General features: G+C 48.4%; 4 protein-coding genes across 5 annotated transcripts; 3 read left to right on the top strand and 1 right to left on the bottom strand.

Moving 5' to 3' along the window:
* The first annotated feature begins 106 nt into the window (after nucleotides 1–106).
* alkbh6 (alkB homolog 6) lies at nucleotides 107–1494 on the top strand. Of its 2 annotated transcripts, none has more exons than XM_052081947.1 (2): nucleotides 107–250; nucleotides 424–1494. In XM_052081947.1, the coding sequence occupies exon 2, from the start codon at nucleotides 429–431 to the stop codon at nucleotides 1143–1145; it is 717 nt and encodes a 238-aa protein (XP_051937907.1). In that variant the 5' UTR covers nucleotides 107–250; nucleotides 424–428; the 3' UTR covers nucleotides 1146–1494. The 2 variants fall into 2 exon arrangements, with proteins under 2 accessions (XP_051937907.1, XP_051937908.1); XM_052081948.1 differs by having other exon boundaries at nucleotides 153–250; nucleotides 427–1494.
* pms1 (PMS1 homolog 1, mismatch repair system component) lies at nucleotides 133–20368 on the top strand. Its single transcript, XM_052081918.1, has 14 exons — nucleotides 133–250; nucleotides 5125–5220; nucleotides 8100–8238; nucleotides 8663–8845; nucleotides 9317–9419; nucleotides 10129–10292; nucleotides 12049–12165; nucleotides 13772–13894; nucleotides 13986–14132; nucleotides 14205–14938; nucleotides 16594–17055; nucleotides 17697–17827; nucleotides 18809–18969; nucleotides 19970–20368. The coding sequence occupies exons 3-14, from the start codon at nucleotides 8107–8109 to the stop codon at nucleotides 20219–20221; spliced, it is 2709 nt and encodes a 902-aa protein (XP_051937878.1). The 5' UTR covers nucleotides 133–250; nucleotides 5125–5220; nucleotides 8100–8106; the 3' UTR covers nucleotides 20222–20368.
* On the top strand, nucleotides 155–3724 carry adat3 (adenosine deaminase tRNA specific 3). Its single transcript, XM_052081943.1, has 2 exons — nucleotides 155–250; nucleotides 2718–3724. Exon 2 carries the CDS (start codon nucleotides 2741–2743, stop codon nucleotides 3719–3721), a length of 981 nt encoding a protein of 326 aa, XP_051937903.1. The 5' UTR covers nucleotides 155–250; nucleotides 2718–2740; the 3' UTR covers nucleotides 3722–3724.
* ormdl1 (ORMDL sphingolipid biosynthesis regulator 1) lies at nucleotides 4075–7552 on the bottom strand. The gene is made up of 4 exons (XM_052081952.1): nucleotides 7410–7552; nucleotides 5922–6099; nucleotides 5624–5775; nucleotides 4075–5450 (listed from the first exon to the last, which is right to left on the bottom strand). The coding sequence occupies exons 2-4, from the start codon at nucleotides 6093–6095 to the stop codon at nucleotides 5315–5317; spliced, it is 462 nt and encodes a 153-aa protein (XP_051937912.1). The 5' UTR covers nucleotides 6096–6099; nucleotides 7410–7552; the 3' UTR covers nucleotides 4075–5314.
* Nucleotides 20369–23989: the final 3621 nt, after the last annotated feature.

Genomic DNA, 23989 nt, shown 5'->3' with positions numbered 1-23989 from the left:
CAAGGGAGGATTCCTAAATTACACAAATAAAAATTCATAAATACAGTAATGCACACCACAAACCTAAAATGCATCTTTCGCTTTTAACACGAAAACGTTGAGAGAAGTAGTCGTGGAGGACGGAAGGTTCCTGTTACGTTATTTCCGTTTAGGGGGGACGCTTTAGTCTGCTGCACCAAGTCGTCACCACGAGAGAAACATTTAATGGACTCCTTTTACACCCGAGTACCGAAGTATTGATGTCCTAAAGGTAAATATGATTATTCATTCATCCTCTTTTAGCAACGCAACGTTGTGATGATATACTTTGTGCAACGGTCTGGTGAAGTCTTGGGTTTGTTCTTCATGTTCACGCGTAGCAGCGTCCTCTCGTTCTCGAATTGAGTTTCTATCCCACATTTTTCCATATAATTTTCCCTCAAGGAGACATGGAACACCCGCCATGTATTTCCGAGGAATTGCGGCAATTTGTCGTGCGTGGCGCTCCACCCACAGTCTATTACATCCCAACATTCATATCTGAGGAAGAGGAGGCCTACCTCCTGCAGCAGGTCTATCAGTCCCCTAAACCCAAGTGGACTCAGTTGTCCGGCAGGAGGCTGCAGAACTGGGGAGGCTTGCCGCATCCCAAAGGCATGCTGGAGGAGAGAATGCCCGGCTGGCTTCACGCGTACTGCCAGAAAATTTCCTCCCACGGGGCGTTCGATGGGAAAACGGCCAACCACGTGCTGGTGAACGAGTACAAACCGGGAGAGGGGATTATGCCCCACGAGGACGGACCCCTGTACCACCCGACTGTCACCACTGTCACCCTGGGCTCACACGGCCTCCTGGACTTTTACACGCCCGTCGGCCGGTTGGAGGGCGACAATGATGACACGGTCGCGGCATTGGAGGAGGACCGGCATCTTTTCTCGTTGCTCTTGAGGCCACGCAGCTTGTTGGTGCTGCAGGACGATGCTTACAGGAACCTTCTCCACGGCATTGGAGCACGCACGCTGGACCCTCTGACGAGCAAGGTGTTGAACTTGCACGCCGCCGAAGCCAAACCCGGCGAAACGCTCACTCGGGAAACCAGAGTGTCGCTAACCATTCGACACGTGCCCAAAGTCTTGAAGACCAAGCTTCTTCTCGGGAGGAAATGAGTTGGGGAGGGGGGGCTTTTGATTAACCCAGTGTTTCTCAACCTTTACGGATCCAAGGCACATATTTTACATTTAGGAAACGCAGCACACCTTCAAATAAACACAGATTAGATCTCACGACACGATCTGCTGCAGTTCGTGGTAAGGGAATCACTGGAGTATTCGTCTTAGGTTTTGGGTCAGATTGACCCATAGTAAACATTAATAATCAAAGAAAATGTCTTCAATAAAACTTCTTTTTCTACCCTTTTTTTCCTTAGCTTTTTAAATGTACCTTTGAAAATTATATATAATTTTTTGATGACTAAACATGAACACATTTGAATAAATAAATGAGACCGAAAGCAAATGTCAGCGTGAACACGTCTTTCCGTGTGAATGCCAGACGAGCTACAATTTCATTTTGAACAGAACGTTGAATTAACGCTCTAAGTGGGAAATTTAACGAGCTCGTGAATCTTTCTTGAGCTGCCTATTTCTACAAATGTGTCTGTGAGCGGGTTTTCGAATGTTGCGAAAATTGCGAACGACGCTGTTTTGAAACACTTGATACTCAATTTGAATGAATATCAAGTTTTTTAAAGGATCGTCGGAGATAGGCACTCAGAAATAACGACAAGACACTTCTGGCTACCAACAATCGGCACTTTATTGGTCCCACACAGAAATGATAACACAGTTCAAACAAGTTGTATGAAGCTAAAGAACTCTTACCGTGTGCCATTAGGGTGGAGAGCCATCACCCTTAGCACAGTGAGCTTCAATACGAGCTGGGCGTTCGTACGGTAACCCACAGCGGACTCTGCTGAGGAGCATGGCTCCCCTCCTTTTATAATCAAGTGGCATTGATCTCAATCAAGTTTTGACAATTCAAACAAAGCAGACTATGAAGTTGTCAAGGCAGGCTAAATAGTTTATCTCTGAAGTCGTCAAAGCAGGCTCCAGAGTCCATCTCTGAAATTGCTGAGGCAAGCAAGTCACCAAGTCATGCAATCATCTCAAAGCAGTTTTTCACTGAGAAGATATACATTGATTAAAAGAAAACATCACAAAATATCTTAATATACCAGACGCAATATGCATGATACTGTCCGCACAGTTTTCCAACCCATGATGTGGATTCTAGGCTGGGTGAAGATCCTCCATTTTCACGCAACTTATGCTTTGAGATGTCATTGTACCCTGCACCGATACAAGACACCCTGTACTCGATTTAGCAAAGCAACCCCGGAAGGTAAGCGCATCTCCTCTGTTATTTGTAGCAGGTCTTGTGTACATATGCCCAGGCAAAATTGTTAGCGGTGAAAATTTGTTTGTATCATGTTGCTAAATTGTTGTCTTGAATTTCTGTGGAGTCCAAGCAAAGCTTAAGAGCAATAACGTCATTCTAGAGCGAAAAGTGCTGGCTGACATCAGAGAGCTGCAAAGGCTTGGTTATGTTCTGGGGCTGCTTTGCTACATCCGGCACACGGGTCCGCTTTGATGATATGTCACGACACTGTCAATGAATTGAGACTAGAACCGAGACGTGTGCAGGACACTAACTTTGCTGTGAATCCCATTCGACAGGAGAACTTTTATTTATTTTTAAAAAAATGGAACCAGCAAGTAAGCGGCGAAAAGGCGCGGCATGTGACCCCGATTCTTGGACGCCGTACCCGGTCCTTTCGGACGAGCAGATGCATGCCGTCGAGCTGGTTGACGTCTTTGCCGCCCCCGTCCTCGACAAGCGAGCAACATCCCGACTGATCGCAGAGCTCAACAACCGCTACCCCTTGACAGGCCTGCAGCACGTGAAGAGGGTTCGTCCCACCAAGGCAGAGGAGGGCCGCCCTCACTCCCTGGAGATCCTCCTGTGTCCCGTCGGTAAAGTTCCAAACTCGGACTTGGGCTCGTTGAGTATTGGATGCGATGGGTTGGGCAAACCCTTCGTTGTCAAGGTACCCGCGCGCCCGGCTTTAACCAGACCCCAATTTGAGCTGGCAAGCAAACACTGGCCCACCTCCTTCCACGAAGACAAGCGGGTGACCCACGCCCTCCGAGGAGAGTCCTTCAGCCCGGCTCAGAAAGCCCTGATGCACGCATACATGTCGGTGGCTTTGTCTGCCGCCCAAGCGGGGAAGGCCTTGAGGCTGGAGGCCGTGGGGGCTGTAGTGGTGGACCCCATCTCTGAGCGAATCGTGGCAGTGGGCCACGATTGTCGAGGGCGACATCCGCTATATCATGCCGTCATGGTGTGCATTGACTTGGTGGCCCGAGGGCAAGGTGGCGGCCACTACAGGTTGGACGCCTACCCTGCTTGCCGCTCGATTCCGACATCCCTCTCCGAATTGGCGCAGAAGCCGTACATCTGCACCGGGTACGACCTGTACGTGACCAGAGAGCCGTGCGTCATGTGCGCCATGGCGCTGGTCCACTCGCGGATCGCTCGCGTGTTCTACGGATCGACTTTTGCTGACGGAGCCCTGGGGACTAAGTATAAAATCCATACGCTGAGAGGCCTCAACCATCACTTTGAGGTTTACAAAGGAGTCATGAGGCGACAGTGCGAGGAGCTCAACGGTGTGCCTCTTTGAAGAGGATCTTTTCTATTAAAATTTTAATACATCTCTGTTTAAAACATTCATTGCAGATGTGTTTTTCATGTGGAGGTTGAAAATACTGGTTCGTCTTGTGATTTCAACATAGGCCGAGGGGGCTCTGTTTTAGCAAAGCAGCCCCAAAGGACAACCAAACTTTCTGACACCGGATTGGTCTGAAGATTTCGTTGTAACTTGTGTGGAAATATTTCCAGTTTGAATTCAAATTTCTAACACTGAACTTTATTCTAAATACTGAAGGTGAAAATAACCCCGCCCCCCAACCCCCTCCCAAAAAAATTTAAAATTATCTTTTAAAGATGGGCCACACACAAGTGTTGGATCCCATGGAAAGGTAAAAACAATTTAATAGGATCCAAGAAGTTTGACTTTCCTCAATCAAAATGATCAGGGCATTTCCCTCACTTCCGCAAGACCGTTTTTACACCACCAAAACATTTCACATTCGCAAAAGAAATGCACAAAACACCTGCCTCATGATTGACTTAAACTATTCATAGAATATAGTTATACACACACCCACGCACATACATTTTAATTGTAAAGAAGGGGAGGGTTTTATTCAATTGCTCAATGGGAAATCAGTGTACCAATAACAGCGCCACGGGCTGCTCGCGAAGTAAACATTTTTTTTGTTTGTTGGGAACAAAAATACGTTTTGGGCATTGCTGTGGCTAAAACAAAGAAGCAACCGTCTTAGCTGGTAGTGTCGGCATGTGAATTCACATCAGAAAATAAAGAAACAATCAAACAAACAAAACAATCAAAAGCCTCACTGACCCCTGGGCCAGCCCGGGTCAGACCAGACTGAAAAACGCATCACTAACCCCCTCCTGTTACATACAGCATGAGTGTTTGTGGGTCAATTTGACCCAAGGAATGTTTCATCATACAAGAATGCATATATGTTGATGACATAAATGTAACTTTGTTGTGAAACTAAAGTGATTTATCAGGAACAGAAAAAAACTTTTTAAAATCCGGGTCTATTTGACCCCAGGGATTTTAAATGATCAAGAAATGTGTCAGAAATTTGCATGTTGTTTCCACTTATTTAAAAAAATGTAACAATTTTTAAAACGGGTCAATTTGGCGTCCTTTTGCATTTGTTCCCCCTTGAACAGTGTGAAAATGCATCAGTGTCAATTTGACCTCGGGGGAAGTTGAATTCATGACAAAAGTGTCTGGAACGTTCAATTTTAAATATTTCAATAACTCTACTGGCAAATATATGAAATGAAACATTCAGTGTCAACGCTGATTAGTGGCTCACATTTACCTATCCAGAAAAGTGTCAAAACCTCCTCGCCTCCGAATCTGAGTAAACGTGACGTAATACCTGTTCACTGATTTTTTTTTTCCCCATGTAAATATTTCAGAAATTTCCCAGGCGGGTCAGTTGGACCCATAATCATAACAGGAGGGTTGAACATTCACACAAGTTCCAAATGCACACGGCATCCAGTCTTGAAAAGGTATTTCTCTCACTGATCTTTGCGCCACCGATTGTGTATCGCGCAACGGAAAACAATACGCGTGGAACGTGGCGGGTAGGGCGTCGAGAAGGACTCAGTACTTGTTAATCCCAAAGACCCTCACGCCGTGCAGTTGCGGGAGCTTGGGGATGAGCACGCTGAGCAGCGAGGCCGTGTTGATCAGGAAGTGTGTTGCGTCGTATTTGGTGTAGAAACTCGCCAGGAAATAACTGTGGAGCAAAACAACCCCCCCCAAAAAAAACAGTAAGCAAGCTGTGCATGTGTGAAGTATGATGACTTGCCATCAGTGTTGGGAATCGAGGCATTTGAGTCGCCGTCGATTCAAATGATTGCCAATATTTGATTCTCAACATTGATTCAACGCTCGCACACATTGGCTTACAGGATGATGGGGGAAATGGTGAAGAACTTTCTGGAGGACGTGAACTGGACGCCGTAATCGAGCTGTTCCCAATGCGTGAGGAGTCTGGCCTTGCCTTGATCGGGGGTCTCAAAAGGCGTCCCTTTCACCGCGTGCATGAACACGTACATCCCCTGTGGGGACAACAAGACCACGGGACACAGTTAGGGGAACCGCTGCAGTTACCATGAGGGCAAAATGGAGATCGACCGTCATGTATGGGCACTCTACTGAAAAAAAAACAACAACATGGTAATACAGCGAGCTGTGTTCTACTCACCAAGTTGTGGATGACGTTTGTGAGGGTCCACACCAGCGGCACGCTGAAGAACGGAATACTCAGAAGCACAACGTGAAGGATTCCCACGCCGAGGGCATAGGTCAGCCAGATGCCGCGACTGTTCATGACCCGCGTGTTGGGGTTCACCTCGCTATGTGCCACGCCCACATTCATTCTGCTCTGGAAGATACAAATACAAATAGAGTCCCACTTTTAGGGGGAGTCAACCCCAGAATTTTCTTTACAATATGTTCCATCCACCTCCGCGAGTCTTGACACGGCATTCTGATTAAGATTACATTTGTGCAACGCGAGTTAAGCAGAAAAAAGTGACCCGCGTTGAGCCATCCGAGAAGGAAGGCGTTTTGTCACTTTACGTCGACTGAAAATGACGTCACACTTTCTCAGGGCTCGGGTAACGATTAATCACGGCTCACTACAGACAGAAAATTCATCAGGATGTTTAATTGCCACACAATGGAGGGCTTCACGTCTATTTCAAGATTTCTTCACGTGTTCCGCTATGGTAGACATGCCCATCAAATCTCGTGTTGATCGGTGAACCTGGAATGAAGTTTTATAACTTTTCAATTCCTGACGTAATTTGACCAGAGTGATTCCAAACACAGGACACCAGGGACCCTACTTGGATTTCAAGACACAAATACTAAGAATTGCCAGACTGTACCTTTGCCCCTGGACCTAAATGTGACACCACGAAAATATATTAGCCAATCTTGGTGAACTTTGTTCCCTGGCCCGCTTTCAGCTTCCAGCCAAGATGAATGCTTGCACTGTTTCCAACACCACAAAGTTGAAGAGTGATCTTCCCCTTGGACGTTAATAATGTGGAATTTGAGGTTGTTGTTTTTGGTCAGAGTTTTCTGTGTTGTTTATTTTGCATTCCAAAAATATTCCATTTGACCCACAATCTAAAAAAATTATGAATAAAGGATGAATGCTTGCCATATTTAGAGCACCATAAAATACAAGTAAGCGGCCCGGTGGTCGACTGGTTAGCACGTCAGCCTCAGTGTGCAGAGGTGCTGGGTTCGATTCCGGCTCCAGCCTTCCTGTGTGGAGTTTTAAATGTATTTAAAAAATATAATGCATGCTCTTTGAAATAATCTGTTTTTATAATGCAAAAAGTGAATTTTATTTTACTTTAAGCAACAACAAAAAATAAGTGTTCGCACACATTCTTGTCCACAAATAGACTCCAAGCCAACTCGTCGGGACAACAGATGTCAGATAAGATCGGTGCAGCTGATGGGCACCACCGTGTCGTTTCTAACTGACAAAACCGGAAAAACAACTGAAATCTAAGCCAAATAGTTACTTTTCAATGTTACTTATTGGAAATCTAAGTCTCGTGCAGTGCGTTTCCCATCTAGCAGTGGAGTTTTGTAGCAGATGGCGCAGAATATGCGAGAAAATTATCTACAAATTCGATTATGGAGAAGGTGGTCGGCAAATCCCCCCGGAGACTTACAGGTTACAGCAGAGTCGTGGAAGTGCGTGGAGAGCCGATCTGCTGCGGAGAGAAAGAGAAAACAACCTTGTTGTTGTTGATGCGCTCCACTTAGCCGACGGCGACGGGCGCAGTGAGAAAGCGGAAGTAGGTGATATTTGACTGGGTTACATCACTATTATCTGCAGATAGTTTGTAAGGCTACATCGAGGGCAATAGCGTGTGTAGTTTGTAAGTTTACATCGAGGGCAATAGCGTGCGGTTGTTTTCAATTCACGTGTACACTCTTACATTTCAAAAAAGTATTGAAACGTGTTTTGGATTATATTCAGTATTAACGTCGAAAGAAGACGAAATACATACGGTGGTATGCCTGGCAGATTAAAATCAGGGCAATACTGTTATGGCAAACTGCCTAGCTCTCACTTCCAGCCAATCAGACGTTCGTAGGCCGGGCGGGAAATAGTTGCCATCGGTGTTTACGACACGGTCGCAGGACAAGGCAAGTTCACACATCGAATACAGTTTATTATCATTATTATTGAGATACAGCATTCACCTTTGCTATGAACGTGTAAATCTCGCCTACCAGTCGAGATCGTCGAAGGGGCGTCGGAAAATGACCTCACTTTTGCGACCCTATGAGTCCTTCCTCTTGCCGCAATTCAGTAGCATTTCCACGTCCTTAGTTGGTTTTTGTTTTTCAGCTCCGTCATGAAGCAGCTGCCCGCAGACACCGTGCGGCTGTTGTCCAGCTCACAGGTCATCACTTCGATGACTAATGTCGTGAAAGAGCTCCTTGAAAATGCACTCGATGCTGGGGCTTCCACCATTGACGTCAAACTGGTACTGCTGACATCATTTTCGCTCCTATTTCATCTATGTGCTCGAAAGAGCCCCGTCCATGTGTGAAATTACATAACCCAGGCAATCGTCTGTTTCCCCAAACTATGTCTGCGAATGCCATCTTGTAAATTGTGTGTCAAGTTGGTCAACATTCGTAGGGTTCGTATCTTAGTTAGTCGGCTTGAGGGGGCGGGGGGGGGGGGGTCAGTAAGGCTGGGCCTTTGAATTAATAGGGGCAGTGGTTCAAGTTATCAACATGCTAAGTGCCAAGTGTATGAAGTGCTGCCTCCATTAAGTGAAAATGTTTTTATTGTTTAGCGCAAGTAGAAGTAACTTGCCTCCTTGCTAACCCCTCTTCTCCATCCCTGTTTGTCCCGGTAACAAAAGCCATAACAAAACTCTTCTCTTTCATTTACTACTGCAGGAGAACTACGGCCTGGATCGGATCGAGGTCCGGGACAACGGCTGCGGAATTAAGGCCTCCGCCGCTCCCGTCATGGCCATCCGCCATTTCACCTCCAAGATCCACAGCCACGAGGACCTGGAGCTCCTCCAGACGTACGGCTTCAGGGGCGAAGCGCTCAGCTCCGTTTGCGCCGTGGCGGAGGTCAGTCCCAGCTGTCACTCGCCACTTAGTCACTGGCTTTTAATTTACATACTGTTGATTGTGATAAAGGCTGTCGCTATCGAATATTTTAAAAATCTATCAATGAATAAAATAACGGGATGACATTTTTTGTGTATTATAAAACTATGTTTTGCTTTATCAACCAATTGTTATCATTTATTTTGTATTGTTTAGTGATTAAAAAAAATCAACGGAACAATAATTAAGCAATGTCACATGAGCGGGAATGATGTCATGCTCAACAACCTTTATGAAATTCATTCAGTGACTGGTTTGGTCATTATTTTCCCAAAGTAAACGCAGACGCTTGCTTCATGTCTTATTTTGATTGAAACAAAAGATTCTTGAAGGACCCAAAGAAAAAGAAAACCCCAAATGCTTGTCTGTGTGAATATCAGTGTGACTTGCTTGTTTATACAGTATGTGTGCTATTTTATTATTTTTCTCCAGGTGGCCATCACCACCAAGACCGAGGACGATGACATCAGCACCCAGTACGCGCTTAACGCCCAAGGGAGCATCGTATCTCAGAAGCCGACTCACTTAGGCCAAGGCAAGGCCTCGTTAATGTTTGTTGTAAGCAGCAGAATCAAAGAATTACATTTTTACCACATCAAGTAACATTTTTTTCCCCAAATATGAGTTACATCTTCTCATAGCTCCTTTTGTTAGACTATTCATTCATTCATTCATCTTCCGAGGCGCTTGATCCTCACTAGGGTCGCGGGGGGTGCTGGAGCCTATCCCAGCTGTCTCCGGGCAGTAGGCGGGGGACACCCTGAATCGGTTGCCAGCCAATCGCAGGGCACACAGAGACGAACAACCATCCACGCTCACACCTAGGGACAAATTTAGAGTGTTCCGCTAACCTGCCATGCATATTTTTGGAATGTGGGAGGAAACCGGAGCACCCGGAGAAAACCCACGCAGGCCCGGGGAGAACATGCAAACTCCACACTGGGAGGCCGGAGCTGGAATCGAACCCGGTACCTCTGCACTGTGAAGCCCACGTGCTAACCACTGGACTACCGGGCCGCTTGTTAGACTAATGAATACATATTGATGTTTGCCCCATCATGCAATGCAAAAACCCAAACCGACAAAGCCGCATCGGCGACTTCCGGGTTTTTATCGCATTTTAAAAACGTTCCTTAGTGTCTTAATGACTCAATTAGCCATGTATGAAAGCATTTATAAGCACATTATTTTCAGTGACGCGTCTCCTATATCGAACGACAAATGTGGTTGTCACGTCTTAACAGGTACAACGGTTAGCGTACTGAAACTTTTCAAGAATCTTCCCGTGAGACGGCAATACTACTCGTCAGCTAAGAGATGCAAAGACGAGGTGAAAAAAATCCAGGACCTGTTGGTGGCCTATGCCATCGTAAAACCCCAAGTGAGACTCACACTCACTCATAATAAGGTAAGCCTTCTTCTTTAACATAGTGGAAGAAGAAAGGTTGGCACACCACTGTCATCCGTATTTTCAGTACCGGTATAGTATTTATTTTTGAAGTCAATGTTCGATTTAGAATCTGCTGTTTTGAACTTTAAAAGTTTAGCGTAAAGAGCTCAAATGTTTCCTTCATATGTATTCAGTCGTCACAAAAATGCCAGAATGGGCGTTTTTGGTGTAGCAAAGAAGCAAATGACACAAGCTAAACAGCAACTCCATGTGTTGTGAGTGCATACGGCCACAAGGTGTCCTCAGCATCTTTCTCTGGGTTTCCATTGCGTGCACTGAAAATAGGATTGGCAATTTGTGATTACGTCACAAAATACTCACAGTATCAACTGCATATTTTCCTCCTTCTTTACACGTGTGAGGGAAATGTATCTTGAAAGTGGCCCTCATTTTATTGAGTTCATCATGACATATAAAGAGTGTTTTATTTGATTTTGTTCCTTCATTTCTGACACTTTTGGATCATCCCGCAGGGTCATTCTGACCCGGAAACATTACAGCTGTCTTATCAAGAGTAGTTTTGCTTTTGCGCTAACCTATTAAAAATAAAAAGCCGTCATTTGGGGCCATCTTTAGTCTTTCTACAAAGATGAGCTGAATCGTCCGTGCAAGTATTGAGCAAGTGGACGTCTCTCGTAGCCTTTCTCGCTGCCGCTAATCACAGCTGTCAGGTGCTCCGAACACAAATATGAACTCGGATTTAGCTGATTATGATGCTTGAGTAAGTTGCTGAAGTCAGCAGCAGTTTGTGTTTCAGGCCGCCGCGTGCGTATGCGTGCGTATGCGTGCGTGCAGGCTATGTGGGTCAGCCAGAGGGCACGACGCCACTGTATATGGCGTTCCTAGAAATCCGTTTCAAGGTTGTTAACGGCGAGAAATGAACGGCCCCATTTTGTACATTCAGCTCTCGCTTGCCCCTATCCTTTACAAGCAGCTCTGCGAGTCGAGCCCGCGTGTCGTGTTTCGCAGCTTCTTCACAAGCTGTTTACAGCAGCGATCCCTTTTCGTGCGCTAACCGTACGTCACATAAATTGATGCGTGCAGATCACGGAGGGAGAGGAGTTGGAAAAGCAATATAACTCAGTCATCTAAAATAATAAGAATAATCATCAAATCGTTGCTAATGAAATTTGATGTCAAAGAGCAAGTGCTTAGTTTGCTTTTTATTAAGTTTCAGTGTTGTGTCATTTCTGGCTTGGGTTGTGCTTATTACCCTTTGACAAAAACATAATAAGAAGTATTATTTAATCATAAAATATAATTTGGGGGTGGAGGGTCAGTTTGACCCAATGCATGTATAATCATCCAAAGGTTTCAGAAAATGAAGCGGTACGTGAATCCTGTAAAACTTGGTCCGTTCGATGAAGAGAGTTTATGTTGCGCATCAAATTGACTGGCATTAATATTTAAAAAATATATACAATCTGGGTCATCGTATAATTGTCCAAAAGTGTAAGGAAATGGAAAAGAAATCACAGTAAACATTGAATATTTCATGTCCGTTCAACCGGTTAATATGTCGAATAAACCATTTTCATAATAACCGTTGATTTCAGTTCTCTACAACAACAACAACATTTTTAACTGTCACGTAACAGGAGTCTTGTAATGATGACTTGAATTGTTGCCAGGCAAGATTTGTGGCTTGAGTTACCGTCTTGACGTGAACGTGAACGTTAACGGTGCATGTAACATGGCTGTCGCGTTGTTGCAGGCGGTGGTCTGGCAGAAGGCCAAGGCGGCCGACCAGAGGAGCGCCCTCCTCGCCACCTTGGGCTCCGCCACGCTTGCTAACCTGCTCCCATGCCACCATTGTCAAGAGCAAGCGGAGGTTCGTTCCTCAACGGCAAACCGTCTCTTTCATCAAGGCTATAAATGCGCTGAAATGACATTGTCACGGGCACAAATTTGAGCGCGACCGGTTGTTTGCCGAAATGTTCCCCTGAAAATTGGCTGGGCGACCAATCAAGGGCGTGTACCACCTGTCGTCCAAACACATCTGGCAATAGACTCCCCAGTTAAAGCCACGTTCCTATAGAAGACGGAAGGGTGTCTCCTTGCGGATTTGGAACTGGGAGTCGCGCCTTGGAGTTTGAAGCGGATTACGTGGGACAGGAGAAGTGAAGTAATCTCTTTTCGTCAGTGGATGCTACAGCTTCGTGTTTGCTTTCAAAACTTAGCTTGTAGCAGACGTGTGCACATTTTCACCTCTGATCCACTGGCGAAAGGACACTTTGATCCTCTCCTCTTTCATCTAGAACTGCTTCAGACAACAAAGTGTATGCAGAAAATTGGTGAAGATTGCACGACTGCCTGTGTCCTATGTGTTGTGTTGTGTTTTTTTTGTTATTTTGACTTCAAAATGGCGCCTCGAGAGTGGCTGCCTTTCCAGCAGCTCCCATATTTTGTTGTTCTACTACTTTGCTGCTGTGAATTGGGAATTTCTCCATTGCGAGACTAATAAAGGGTTTCTTATCTTAAAAGAATCTACATTGTACGCGACGGTGAGCTAATAGCCGCGAAGCACTGGTCTCGAGCCAGAAAATGTGTTCACTTGGTCACCGGCCAACTTTTCTCTTGGCAGTTCTTTCCTGACGAAGAGTGAGCTTTTTTTTTTTTTTTTTTTAAAGCTAAGCTTTGTTGTGCTGACGGTAATTGAATTACGATTTGAGCGGTCACTTTTCTGCTCGGTCACGGTAGGTGCCATGCGGTTTTGGTAGCTCACAACTAATCCGCCGTGACGGATGTAGAGCAGCGCCGTTTCATCTTGTTTGCCTCATTTTTCTCCTTTGCTTGTTGTTGATTTGTCGCCGCAGCCAGTTACGAGATCGACCTTTCGTCTCGTCCTACGAGCCCGACTCGGGGGGGGGATTTGTACCAAACGCCAGCGCTGCATTTCCATTATGTTCATTATGTACATCGCCATTTATGTTGCCATAAAGTGACCGTAATGAGCACAAACGGGGAGAAACACACGTGGCCCGAAAGGAAAGAGCGGCTCGTTTATTGACGTCTTTTAGCGAACGTTGCGAATAATGAGCCCAAAGCCACGTGGAGGGGAGTGGGGGGGGGGGGTGGAAGCATGGCACCTGGAATCGATACATTAATAGCGATGGTAATGTCTTACAAGCTTACTTCCGTGATGGACTTTTTAGGAGGATTGTTTGTCCACTGATCAGTTTTGAGCTGTTGAGGACAACTGCATAGTAAAAATTCAAGTTGTTTTTTTGGGGGGTGCGGGGGTTGCAAGAGGTGTTGGATGTGTTTAATTTTCGGTGGGGTTCAAATTCGCGGTCTTGTCTTTTTGAGGAGGTCTTGGCCGTTTAAATTTTGATCAGTTGTGTAACACAAAGTAAAGTCCTTTGTAGCAACCTTGACTTGCTTTGGTCTTGATGTAAATTCTGTCTTGTTCCCCCCCCCCCCCCCCCCCCCCCCAGATTTTTCTCGAGGGTTTTTTCCCTAAACCAGGCGCCGATGTCTCTTCAACGAGCACTTCTGTCCCAGACAAAACCTTCATATTTGTCAACAATCGGCCCATCCACCACAAGGACATCATGAAGGTGCGCTTCCTTCCGCTTTGCAACGCGCTACGCTACGCTACGCTAACCGTCGTTTGAAAATGTTTGGTTTCCGTTTCCGACCCGCCGCCAGTTACTTCGTCAACACTACGCCGCGCAGTATGCGGACGAGTCGGCGCAGAACCGCTACCCCGTCCTCATGCTTCAAATCACCGTTCCACCCTCTGCGGTGGATGTCAATCTGACCCCTGACAAGACGCAGGTTCTCCTCCACAACAAGGTATCGACGGCGACTCGAACGCAGACGAATCCCAACGTCCTGATCGCTCTCGGTTCTCTCTTTGCTTTTTAGGAAGCCTTGTTGACCGCGCTGGAAGCTCTGCTGGTCTCTCTCTACGGGTACCGGCCCGCTCACGACTCCGCAACGGAACGGCTCGGCCCCGATGCCTCATTTTCACCACCGTGGAATACTGACGCTGGAAAAGCGGAGGAGGAGATCAGCGCAATAAAGGACGCGGCGGGATTTCTCGCCCTCAAAGAACAGTCGGACGCCGCGGCGCGCGACAATCCGCCGCTAAGCAGACAGACCTCGAAAAGCAGCTCTTCGTCCTCGGCGGCAGAAGACTGGATTGTGGATCAGATGCCCGCTGCCCCAGAGTCGAACTTCTCTCTGGGTGATGATGAAAGTGTACGCCTGCCAAGCGAACTGCCCGCAAAATCCAAAGACCAAGAAGCGCACATATCCGCCGAGGACTGGAGCAAAGGCACTGCCCTAAGGGACCCGGTATCAGGACAACCCCCGCAGCCCGTCGCAATCCATCAAGGCGCCGCGCCGGGTCGTCGCGCTGCCGATGAGATCGAGACGAACAAAAGGACGGTCAACGTTATCACGGAAAAGCGTGCGGCTCTGACCGCCTTTGACCTGATCAGCAACCGGACCCTGAGGGCGCCACTATCGCCCGTCGCTTTATTCGAGAAGGAAGCCCGCGTCCAGGTTCTCGGGGAGAAACCGAGCGCCAGCCTACAGGAGATCAGCAACGCCGTTCATGACAGGTGGAAAAATCTCAGTGAGGAAGACCGCAAGAAGTAAGTTGTAGTCTGTTATCACTTTTGATGTTGTTGTTTTTGGTATGCCGCCACCGTATCACCTGAAAGACAAATGTGCTGTTTCCCGTTTCTCGCCGTTGTTTTCATTCATTCATTCATCTTCCGAGCCGCTTGATCCTCACTAGGGTCGCGGGGGGTGCTGGAGCCTATCCCAGCTGTCTTCGGGCAGTAGGCGGGGGACACCCTGAATCGGTTGCCAGCCAATCGCAGGGCACACAGAGACGAACAACCATTCGCACTCACACTCACAGCTAGGGACAATTTAGAGCAGGGGTGTCCAAACTTTTTGCCAAGGGGGCCAGATTTTATGTGGTAAAATGTCGGGGGGCCGACCTTGGCTGACATTCTTTACATTGAACAACAATATTGTTCAACGAATTTTAGTAAGCCAGTCTGTTTCACATTTCCATTTTTATTTTAATTTCAACAATCTTAAGAATTTCTTTTGGTTCATTTGAAACAGGAATTTGAAATATGGCATATCAGTCAATATAAACACGGAGTGATGTCTTGTTAAGTCGTGAGTGATGCCCCCTAGTGTCTAAATGCTATTACCCATTTAGTGAATGCTATTACTCATTTAGCCACTAGAGGGAAGCAGTACTCTATGAAACATCACTCACCAGTCTACGAGACCTCAGTCAATGCAACACGTGTTCCATTGCGCCCAACCTGCGGGCCAGACGGCACTGATTTTATGACAGAGGCCGAGGGCCGGATGAAATTCGACCGCGGGCCGGATTTGGCCCGCGGGCCGGACTTTGGACATGCCTGATTTAGAGTGTTCAATCAGCCTGCCACGCATGTTTTTGGAATGTGGGAGGAAACCGGAGCACCCGGAGAAAACCCACGCAGGCCCGGGGAGAACATGCAAACTCCACACAGGGAGGCCGGAGCTGGGATCGAACCCGATACCTCTGCACTTTGAAGCCGACGTGCTAACCACTGGACTACCGGGCCGTCGCCGTTGTTTTCCTTCATCGGCAATCACATCCACACTTCACCAGCACTCGGAGGAGTGACACAAAGTTGGCTAGTCGGGAACAGATTTGGCAGCGAGCAGATGGAGGTAATGAGCGTTAGCGTTTGACCCCGTATCGGCCTCCCCTGCCAGGCAAAGGATTTTTACGTTCATGAAGCTAAGACGGGGATGGAGTCATTTAGTGGGGCGATCAGCAAAACAGAGCTGCTCACAAAATACCTTCTGAGGGCTCTCGTCGACTCGCGTGAATCGTGTGTGCTATTTTTCAGATCGGATATTTTGGCGGTGCTACACGCAAAAGTAAAAAAAAGGCGGACGTATAAAAACAAAGACGGGCAGAACAATAACAAACGCAAAAACGGTCAACGCGAAAGCCAAAGAATAACCCCCCCTGTGTGTCAACGCTCTCAGCCTGTAGCCTCGTAGCGTTGATGAGTCGTTCTTGTGTCAAGTTGGTGTCATCGCATGATCGGCATGACGCTCACGAAATGCCAGTTTGACTTTGAACTTGGAGCAAATGTGTGCGCATACATGAAAACCGTTGTGCGAGGGCATCCCAAGGTCAAATGAAGTCATGTTCCCGTGCACTTTAGGTCGGTCCCTTTTTGGGTAGTGGTTGATGTTTGTCATCAGCGTTACGTGCACTCCACAGGTACGAGGAGAAGGCCAAAAAGCAGCTGGAGCACCACGACCGCACTTGCGCCGCCAAACTGGCTAGCGCCGGCGGCGCCAAAGAGCGGCGGGCCTTCTCCGCTGCGGGCCAGAAGCGCAAGGCCCCGGTCTCCAACCAGCAGCTGCTGGACGAGCTCTTCTCGGCGCCGCAGAAGAAGCCGCGGACCCCGAGTCCCAAGCCCTCGCGGCCCCTCCAATGTTGCATGTCGAGCCTTCGCGAGCGACTCCAGCGCCTCTCGTCGTCCTGGAACACGGCGGCGCCGCGGGGCCCGCGTCTTCTGAACCGGCTGGCCTCTCAGAGCATCTGGGTCATTTTATGCGGTCAGAGGCTCAAGTTGTTCAACCCCTTTCGGGTGCAGGAGAGCCTGCTGCTCCGGAGACTCATGCGGAATCAAATACTTCCAGCCGTCACGCTGCAGAACGCCATACGTGTCACGGAAGGGTAATGGGACACTGGTTTCTGGCCGCTTATCAACGATGCTTTCAGTGCTGAATTCGAAAAATAATATTCGGGTTCCGGCTCCAGCCGTGGCGGTGGCCGGTGCGCGGCCACATGCGGCCCGTTCGGTTCTTTTATCCAGCACGCCGGGCGTTCTTAGCAAGAGTTGTGTCATATTTGTTGCATTGATTAAAAAAAAAAAATTTAATGCTTGTTTCAATTCAATTTTAGATATATTTTATTTTTTTGTGTTTAGTCATCGAATTATATATATATATATATATATTTTAAATTGCCTTAATAATAGGCTATGTATTGCATTCACTTTATCCATCTGTTTATTTATTTAGCTAGCTAGCTAGCTAAAAAGTTAGCTAGCTAGCTAAATAAATGAGCTAAATAGGCTAAAATGCTAAATAGGAATAGCTAGCTAGCTAGCCTCATTCCTGGAGTGACTTAGCCCGTTTGTTGAATTTTTTACAGATAAATGTACAACAAAAGTTTGGTGTAGCGACTCCAAATTTCATTCCAGTAGTACAATTCCGAAAGTGAAACTTGCACAAAGGAAAACGTTTTGGATGCCAAACGATTGAGCCGCACGTGTACGGACGTCGGCTGAATTTCCTCCATTGTCTCCTGTGCAGAAGTTTAGGGGGGAGCGACGCCATGGAGTCTTTATGCAACATGGAGAAACAGACGCCGGATGTGAACGGCAGGATGTTCATCTCTGACCCGAGAGTCGTGGCCAACGGATTTCAAGTCAGACTCACGCCAGGTAAGCCAAATCGCTAACATGGCAACACCGACTCTGTGTCCCAACTCAGGGAGGGCTGGTGGGGGGTGGGGGGGTAGTGGGTGTGCGGAAACCTTTCAGAATTGATTTCCCCGATCGATAACCACCCGTGGCATGGCCGCCTCTCACTGTCTCATTAAAGCTCATGAAAACTGCTCAGGTGGGTCTTATTTTCATGTTGAATTTGAGCAAAGAAAATGGCCGTCCCCTTGAATTAAGTGTTCGAATTGAAATCCAATGAGTTTGATTGACTAATCATTTGTGTTACGTCCAATCTTTTGGAGACTTGACAAAAAAGGTTTACACGCGACAAACAGCCGACAAAACAAACGGTGAGAACCCGATGACCAGGCTGTAAATATTGACATTGGCGTTTCGTAACCTAATAGCCGCTAACGGACCGTTTGGCAGCGTTTCGTCTTCATTACCGGGATTATTTCTCAGCTTGCCGCGAATTCGGGCTTGTTTTTGTTGCCGAACAGCTTCGCCGCAGTCCAAGTTGGCGCCTTGCCCGACGCCGTGACCTTTTCAGCGGGCCCGCTTACCCAGCTCGCAGGTGATGGGAACGGTTGCCCTTTTGAAAGAATTTGAGGAATTTTCATTGGTCACCGCCAGCCCCCGGTGGGTGCGTTGCCTCAGTCTGACACGGCGTGCGTGCGTGCGTGTAAGATCTTGGAAAGTCGCCGCTCTCCTCTTGGCCCGCGGCATTCGAGCCTTGCGTCGGAAATATACTTTTGCGTGATTTGTGATATTTCCTCTTTCAATGACAGGCCCTATTTTTTCCCCACTTCCTTTCGCTCTTCGGGGGCTTCTATTAGTCATTAACACTCCATTTGGCCCTCCGTGGTTTAACTTGGCCACGGGCCAAATGGTAAATCACAATATTTATTTATGATTATTTCCCGGAGATGGAATCTTCGTCCGCAAGTATACGAATCCTCGCTTTCTGCTTGTCTTGGCCAGGCGGCGCGTCGGCCCAGAGACATCTGGAAGTGACGGCGCTGGCCGACTGCGTCCCTTTCCTCGCCGTGGAGGACCTCGGGGAAATCATGACGGCGGTTCTTCGCAGGAAGGCCCAAACTGTGCAGGAGTGTCGCCCGCTCAAAGTGTCCAACTTCCTCCAGGTGAGTGATAAAGCAGGGGGGGGGGGGGGGGGGGGCGAATGGGGGGGGGGGGGGCATGCATCCAAAAGTGTAACGCGGTGCCTCGACATGTGAGTTTAATGCAAAATTGTATGTTTATTTTATTTTTCATCATCATCATCATCATCATCATCATCATCTTCCGAGCCGCTTGATCCTCACTAGGGTCGCGGGGGGTGCTGGAGCCCATCCCAGCTGTCTTCGGGCAGTAGGCGGGGGACACCCTGAACCGGTTGCCAGCCAATCGCAGGGCACACACAAACGAACAACCATTTGCACTCACACTCACACCTAGGGACAATTTAGAGCGTCCAATCAGCCTGCCACGCATGTTTTTGGAATGTGGGAGGAAACCGGAGCACCCGGAGAAAACCCACGCAGGCCCGGGGAGAACATGCAAACTCCACACAGGGAGGCCGGAGCTGGAATCGAACCCGGTACCTCTGCCCTGTGAAGCCCACGTGCTAACCACTGGACTACCGGGCCGCCCTATATTTTATTTTTAACAAGCTAAAAAATGACCAATTCTACGCTCTCTCGATATCTCCGATTCTCACGTAGGGCAGTGGTCCCCAACCTTTGTGGTTGTCACGGGCGAGTTGAAACGAGTACATGCTGTTTGTGAACCCGCAACCATTTTTTTCTTCTTCTTTGCCAATAAATTGCCCGTTTTGAAGCAACGGTAGTGACAACAAAAACAATCGATTGGCAAGCGGCGGCACATATTTGCACCACGCCCGTCCACTCAGCAAAAAAAACAAAATAAGAACTCGGTCCGTCTCCGTGCGGCCCGGTACTAGTCCACGGACTGGTGCTTGGGGACCACTCGCCTCGGGTATTGCGGGTGGGTCTGGAGCGTAGCCATCCACTCATAGCAGAAGATCTCCAGAAAAGCGAGTAGATGCGTCGGGCCGGACCAGCGTACGCAAACGTGCACATTGTTGCCTTCCGTGCGAGTCATCGACCGCCTTTATATGCGCAGAGCGAAGCCGTGCGACTGGCCCGTCAGATGCCGGCGCATCTAAGCAGGGAGGATGCGGAGGACATCCTGAGGCGGATGCAACAGCAACTGGGTGAGAGCGAGCGCACCTGTTTCCACGGAAGGCCTTTCCTCCAGCCGCTGTGCGACATCCCTCAGACGGAGCGCCAGGCCAAAGCGCTCGTTAAAACCTTTGGCGCGACCGACGGCCAACTCCAACAGAAGGACGTTGCTTTTGCGGACGACCTCATCTGAACAGTAAGACTTGGACACGTGACACGGTCACACTTTTTTTCCCGACAGTTGTTTCCCTGGAATCGCTTCTAAGGATGTGGCAAATCCAGTGGCGTTGTTTTGGTGAACCATCTCCTGTTCCATTTTGAAATGTCAATACTACCAAATAGGACCCCCCCCCCCCGGCCCCCCGCCCCCTTCCAAGTATCGGTGGCTTGTATCGGTAGCCTCCACGATCAGTGCTCCCCACTTTCTTTCTATAAATATCTGCCAGCTCTTTCCCAAAGTTGGCTTATTTGCATCAAACGAAGAACCCCCCCCCCCCCCCCCAAAAAAAGGATTCAACCAAGCCTGCTGCACTGATCGTCACTGAGACGACGGTGCGCGCGTGACTTGAAAATGCCCGTACAGAAATAATCTGCCCCGAGGGGAAAAAGTGCAATCCGATCGCTGATAATATGATAATATTATAGTTCGGCCGGCGAAAGGTCAAAGCTCACCGCGCGTCTTGTTTTACGTGAGCGCAGCCCCCCCCCCCCCCCCCGCCCCCCTTCCATATGGCTTCGGCATTGCCGCGAGCAACGGAAAGGGGGCCGGCTCGTCCCTTCGCTTCTGCGCCCGCTGCCTTGGCGTGAAACGCTTGTAAACGCGCGGCTGAGTTTCCCGTGTCAGCAAATGTATGCAGCAGCAGCAGCGGCGGCGGCGGAATCCGCTCGGTACGCGTTCGCTCGCCCTCTCGCCCAAGGGCCATATTCGAGTAATTGGGGAGGATTAAAAGGTCAGCGGGGGCTGCCTTAGGCCAGCTGTCTTTTTTCACGCCACCTGTTGCATCGCCTTTCGCTGCCACTGAAACACATTCAGCAGATTAGCACAATGCCAGAATGCAAGTTTTTATTTTTTTGGGGGGCGGGGGGGGTAGGAAAAGTCCCGAAAGGTGTGCTGCTGTATCTTCGTGCTTTTCGGTGAGCATTCGTGCAACCGCGGATCGGCTTTCGCGAGGCTTTTTTTTTTTTTTAAACACTCATCAACTCTAAAATTAAAGACGCGATCTATATTTAACCGCCTTTGGCATCTATTGTGGGAGCAATGATGGAGCGCTGCCGTCAAAAGAGGCCCTCGCTTATTTTCTAGCAGCCGTTTGTGTTTACAAATGTGACACTTTGCGACGCCCGAATCCGCCACCCGCGCGTGACGGAGACGGAAGTTAAACAATTCGCGTTGTTTTGTTTCAACCATAAATATACAATGATCCCAAAGCACTTTTTGTTTTCAAAATAAAACGTGGCTAAGAACAAAAAGAACGCAGCTGAGGAAAGTTCCAAAGAACCCCCCCCCCCCCCCCCCCCCCATTGCCCCAAAAGGCAAATACGAAAAGGTGGCTGAGGTCCCTCCGCTCTGCTACTCTTTGCTGGTCTTCTACCCGGTAGCTGGCAGAGCAGCGATGGGCGTGTAGTTTTCTTTCCCCGGAGGTGGTTATTCCGCCACAGTTTCTGCAACGTTCTCTCAGCCCGAGGTACATTTCAATTTAGCATGACGCTGTGGGCACGTGCCCATCATCAAGGATAATTTTGATCACGTCCGACTGTCAGGTCATACTCTCACTTTTGACACGTGGGGAAAAGTGATTCTTATTTTTTGTAATTATTATTCTTATTTTTTTTTTTTTGCAAACTCCTGCACCGAGCTGAGCCACGTCTCTTGTAAATGCATTGTGTGTGCACAACCTATACCATGAGTGCTCTTTGTGAGCTTTACAAATCCTTGCGGCCCATTTGACACCGAGCTGACACTCCGGCACATCCGCCCGCCTTCGCAGGAGAACGTGGCATGTCCTCTCCAGACGGGAGTTTTCCATCATCTACCCTCCCTTGGCCTTACTTTCAGCTACATTTATTCTCCGACACCGTCACTTCCGAAGCAGGTCGTGGCCTTGGACCCGGCCTGGCTCGGGGGGGGGGCAAAAGCTCCCCCTTTAACCCTTCCGTAGAAAACCCAACAACAGGCCAGTGATTAATATTGTAAACATTTCTGGAACGGACAGCAAATTTGTGTCCAAACTTCCAGTCCTAAATCATCCGACGGCTTCCCCGAGGTGACTGTCAATGTTCATGTCGGAATCGCCATTCCTTCTCCCTAAGTGAAAAAGCAAACGGCGCGCGGACGGAAAGGATAAATCACTCCTTCAGGCGAAGACAGGCAGCGTTCACCAGCTGGCCATCTGGCCGTTATCGCGTCCCGGGTCCGTTTTATGACTTTTCATTGCCTTCCGCGGACCCAGCAGGGATCGAAACAAACAAGGCCGGACTCGGCTTGTTGACGTGATTACAATATGCGTCGGCGATACGCCGCCCCCGCTCCACCACGTCGATTTCAGCAAGAACGTTCCGCTGGAGAAAAAGAATTGCCTCGAGCGGAACGACGGGCGTGTTTGAGGGCAACCCCTTGAACTGCCTGCTGCTCGGCATGGCAGAGGAGACATTTGAGGTTTGCGGACTTTGCGGGTTCTCTCCGTGCCATTGGCGACCAGTTGAGGGTGTACCATATCTCATGGCCAAAGTCCACCGGGGTAGTTTCCAAGGTTACCCCTCGCCCGTAGCGAGGACAAACCTTACGAAAGAGGCTCCAGTTTAGCACGCTTGTTTTTTTGATCAGCTCTTTTGAAACCCACAGCGTATTGTTGCGTAATAATAGAAGCATCAAAACGAGTAGTCCTGGAGAGCACCTAAATTGACCGCCCCAAAAAAATGGAGAAAAGATTTTTAAGCAAATAAATCAACCAAATGGCTGCCCATACGCTCCGCAGAAAATACTCGAGTAGAAAGTCCAGTGCTTAGCACGTGGGCTTCACAGTGCAGAGGTACCGGGTTCGATTCCAGCTCCGGCCTCCCTGTGTGGAGTTTGCATGTTCTCCCCGGGCCTGCGTGGGTTTTCTCCGGGTGCTCCGGTTTCCTCCCACATTCCAAAAACATGCATGGCAGGCTGATTGAACACTCTAAATTGTCCCTAGGTGTGAGTGCGAATGGTTGTTCGTCTCTGTGTGCCCTGTGATTGGCTGGCAACCGATTCAGGGTGTCCCCCGCCTACTGCCCGAAGAGCTGGGATGGGCTCCGGCACCCCCCGCGACCCTAGTGAGGATCAAGCGGCTCGGAAGAAAGTTTGGATTTTTTTTGTATTGCCAACAACCAGATTACTCTTCAACATTTTGATACAAATGTATTGTTTAACATTCCCCAAGACCCCCCCTACCCCCCCCAAAAAAATTTGAATCCCAGTTTCATCCGTTCCAGTTCTGCTAATGTTAACACAACAAGAATGGCGTCCAATAACCGGGTCTCCAGCTGTGTTGGAGCGGTCGCATAGCCCCGAACATCCTTCTTCCCTCTCCTCTCGCTCTCACTTCCTCACCTGTCAAGAGGTGGAATGTCACTGGCGGATGCAGTCCTCCAGAGTCCCGCCATCACAACAGATGTCACGACGCTCAGGCGAAGCTGCGAGGAACGACCCGCGAGGAACGGACGGGCGGCAATAAACGGCATATGGGGCGCTTCAAGCTGGCTCTCGGCACACATGCGCAATGTCAGACGGACAAAATTCTCAGCAATTCGTTTTGCCGCATTCAAAGTCAGATTTGATTAAAGTCGCCCACAGGTGAAAACGCTCCACCTTTGTTGCTTTTGTTTACTGGAAGATGACCCGAAAGACACTTAAAAAAAGAAGACTAAGCGAGTTTCCGTGTCACCTTAAGGCCGTACTAGTCTGCATCTGTTATGTGATCGTTGTTAATACTCC

The sequence above is a fragment of the Hippocampus zosterae genome, chromosome 12 (genome assembly GCF_025434085.1).
Source record: "Hippocampus zosterae strain Florida chromosome 12, ASM2543408v3, whole genome shotgun sequence".
In the NCBI taxonomy this organism is placed as follows: domain Eukaryota; kingdom Metazoa; phylum Chordata; class Actinopteri; order Syngnathiformes; family Syngnathidae; genus Hippocampus; species Hippocampus zosterae.
Note: the sequence above shows the minus strand (reverse complement) of the source record. Positions and strands in the feature narration are given on the sequence as shown.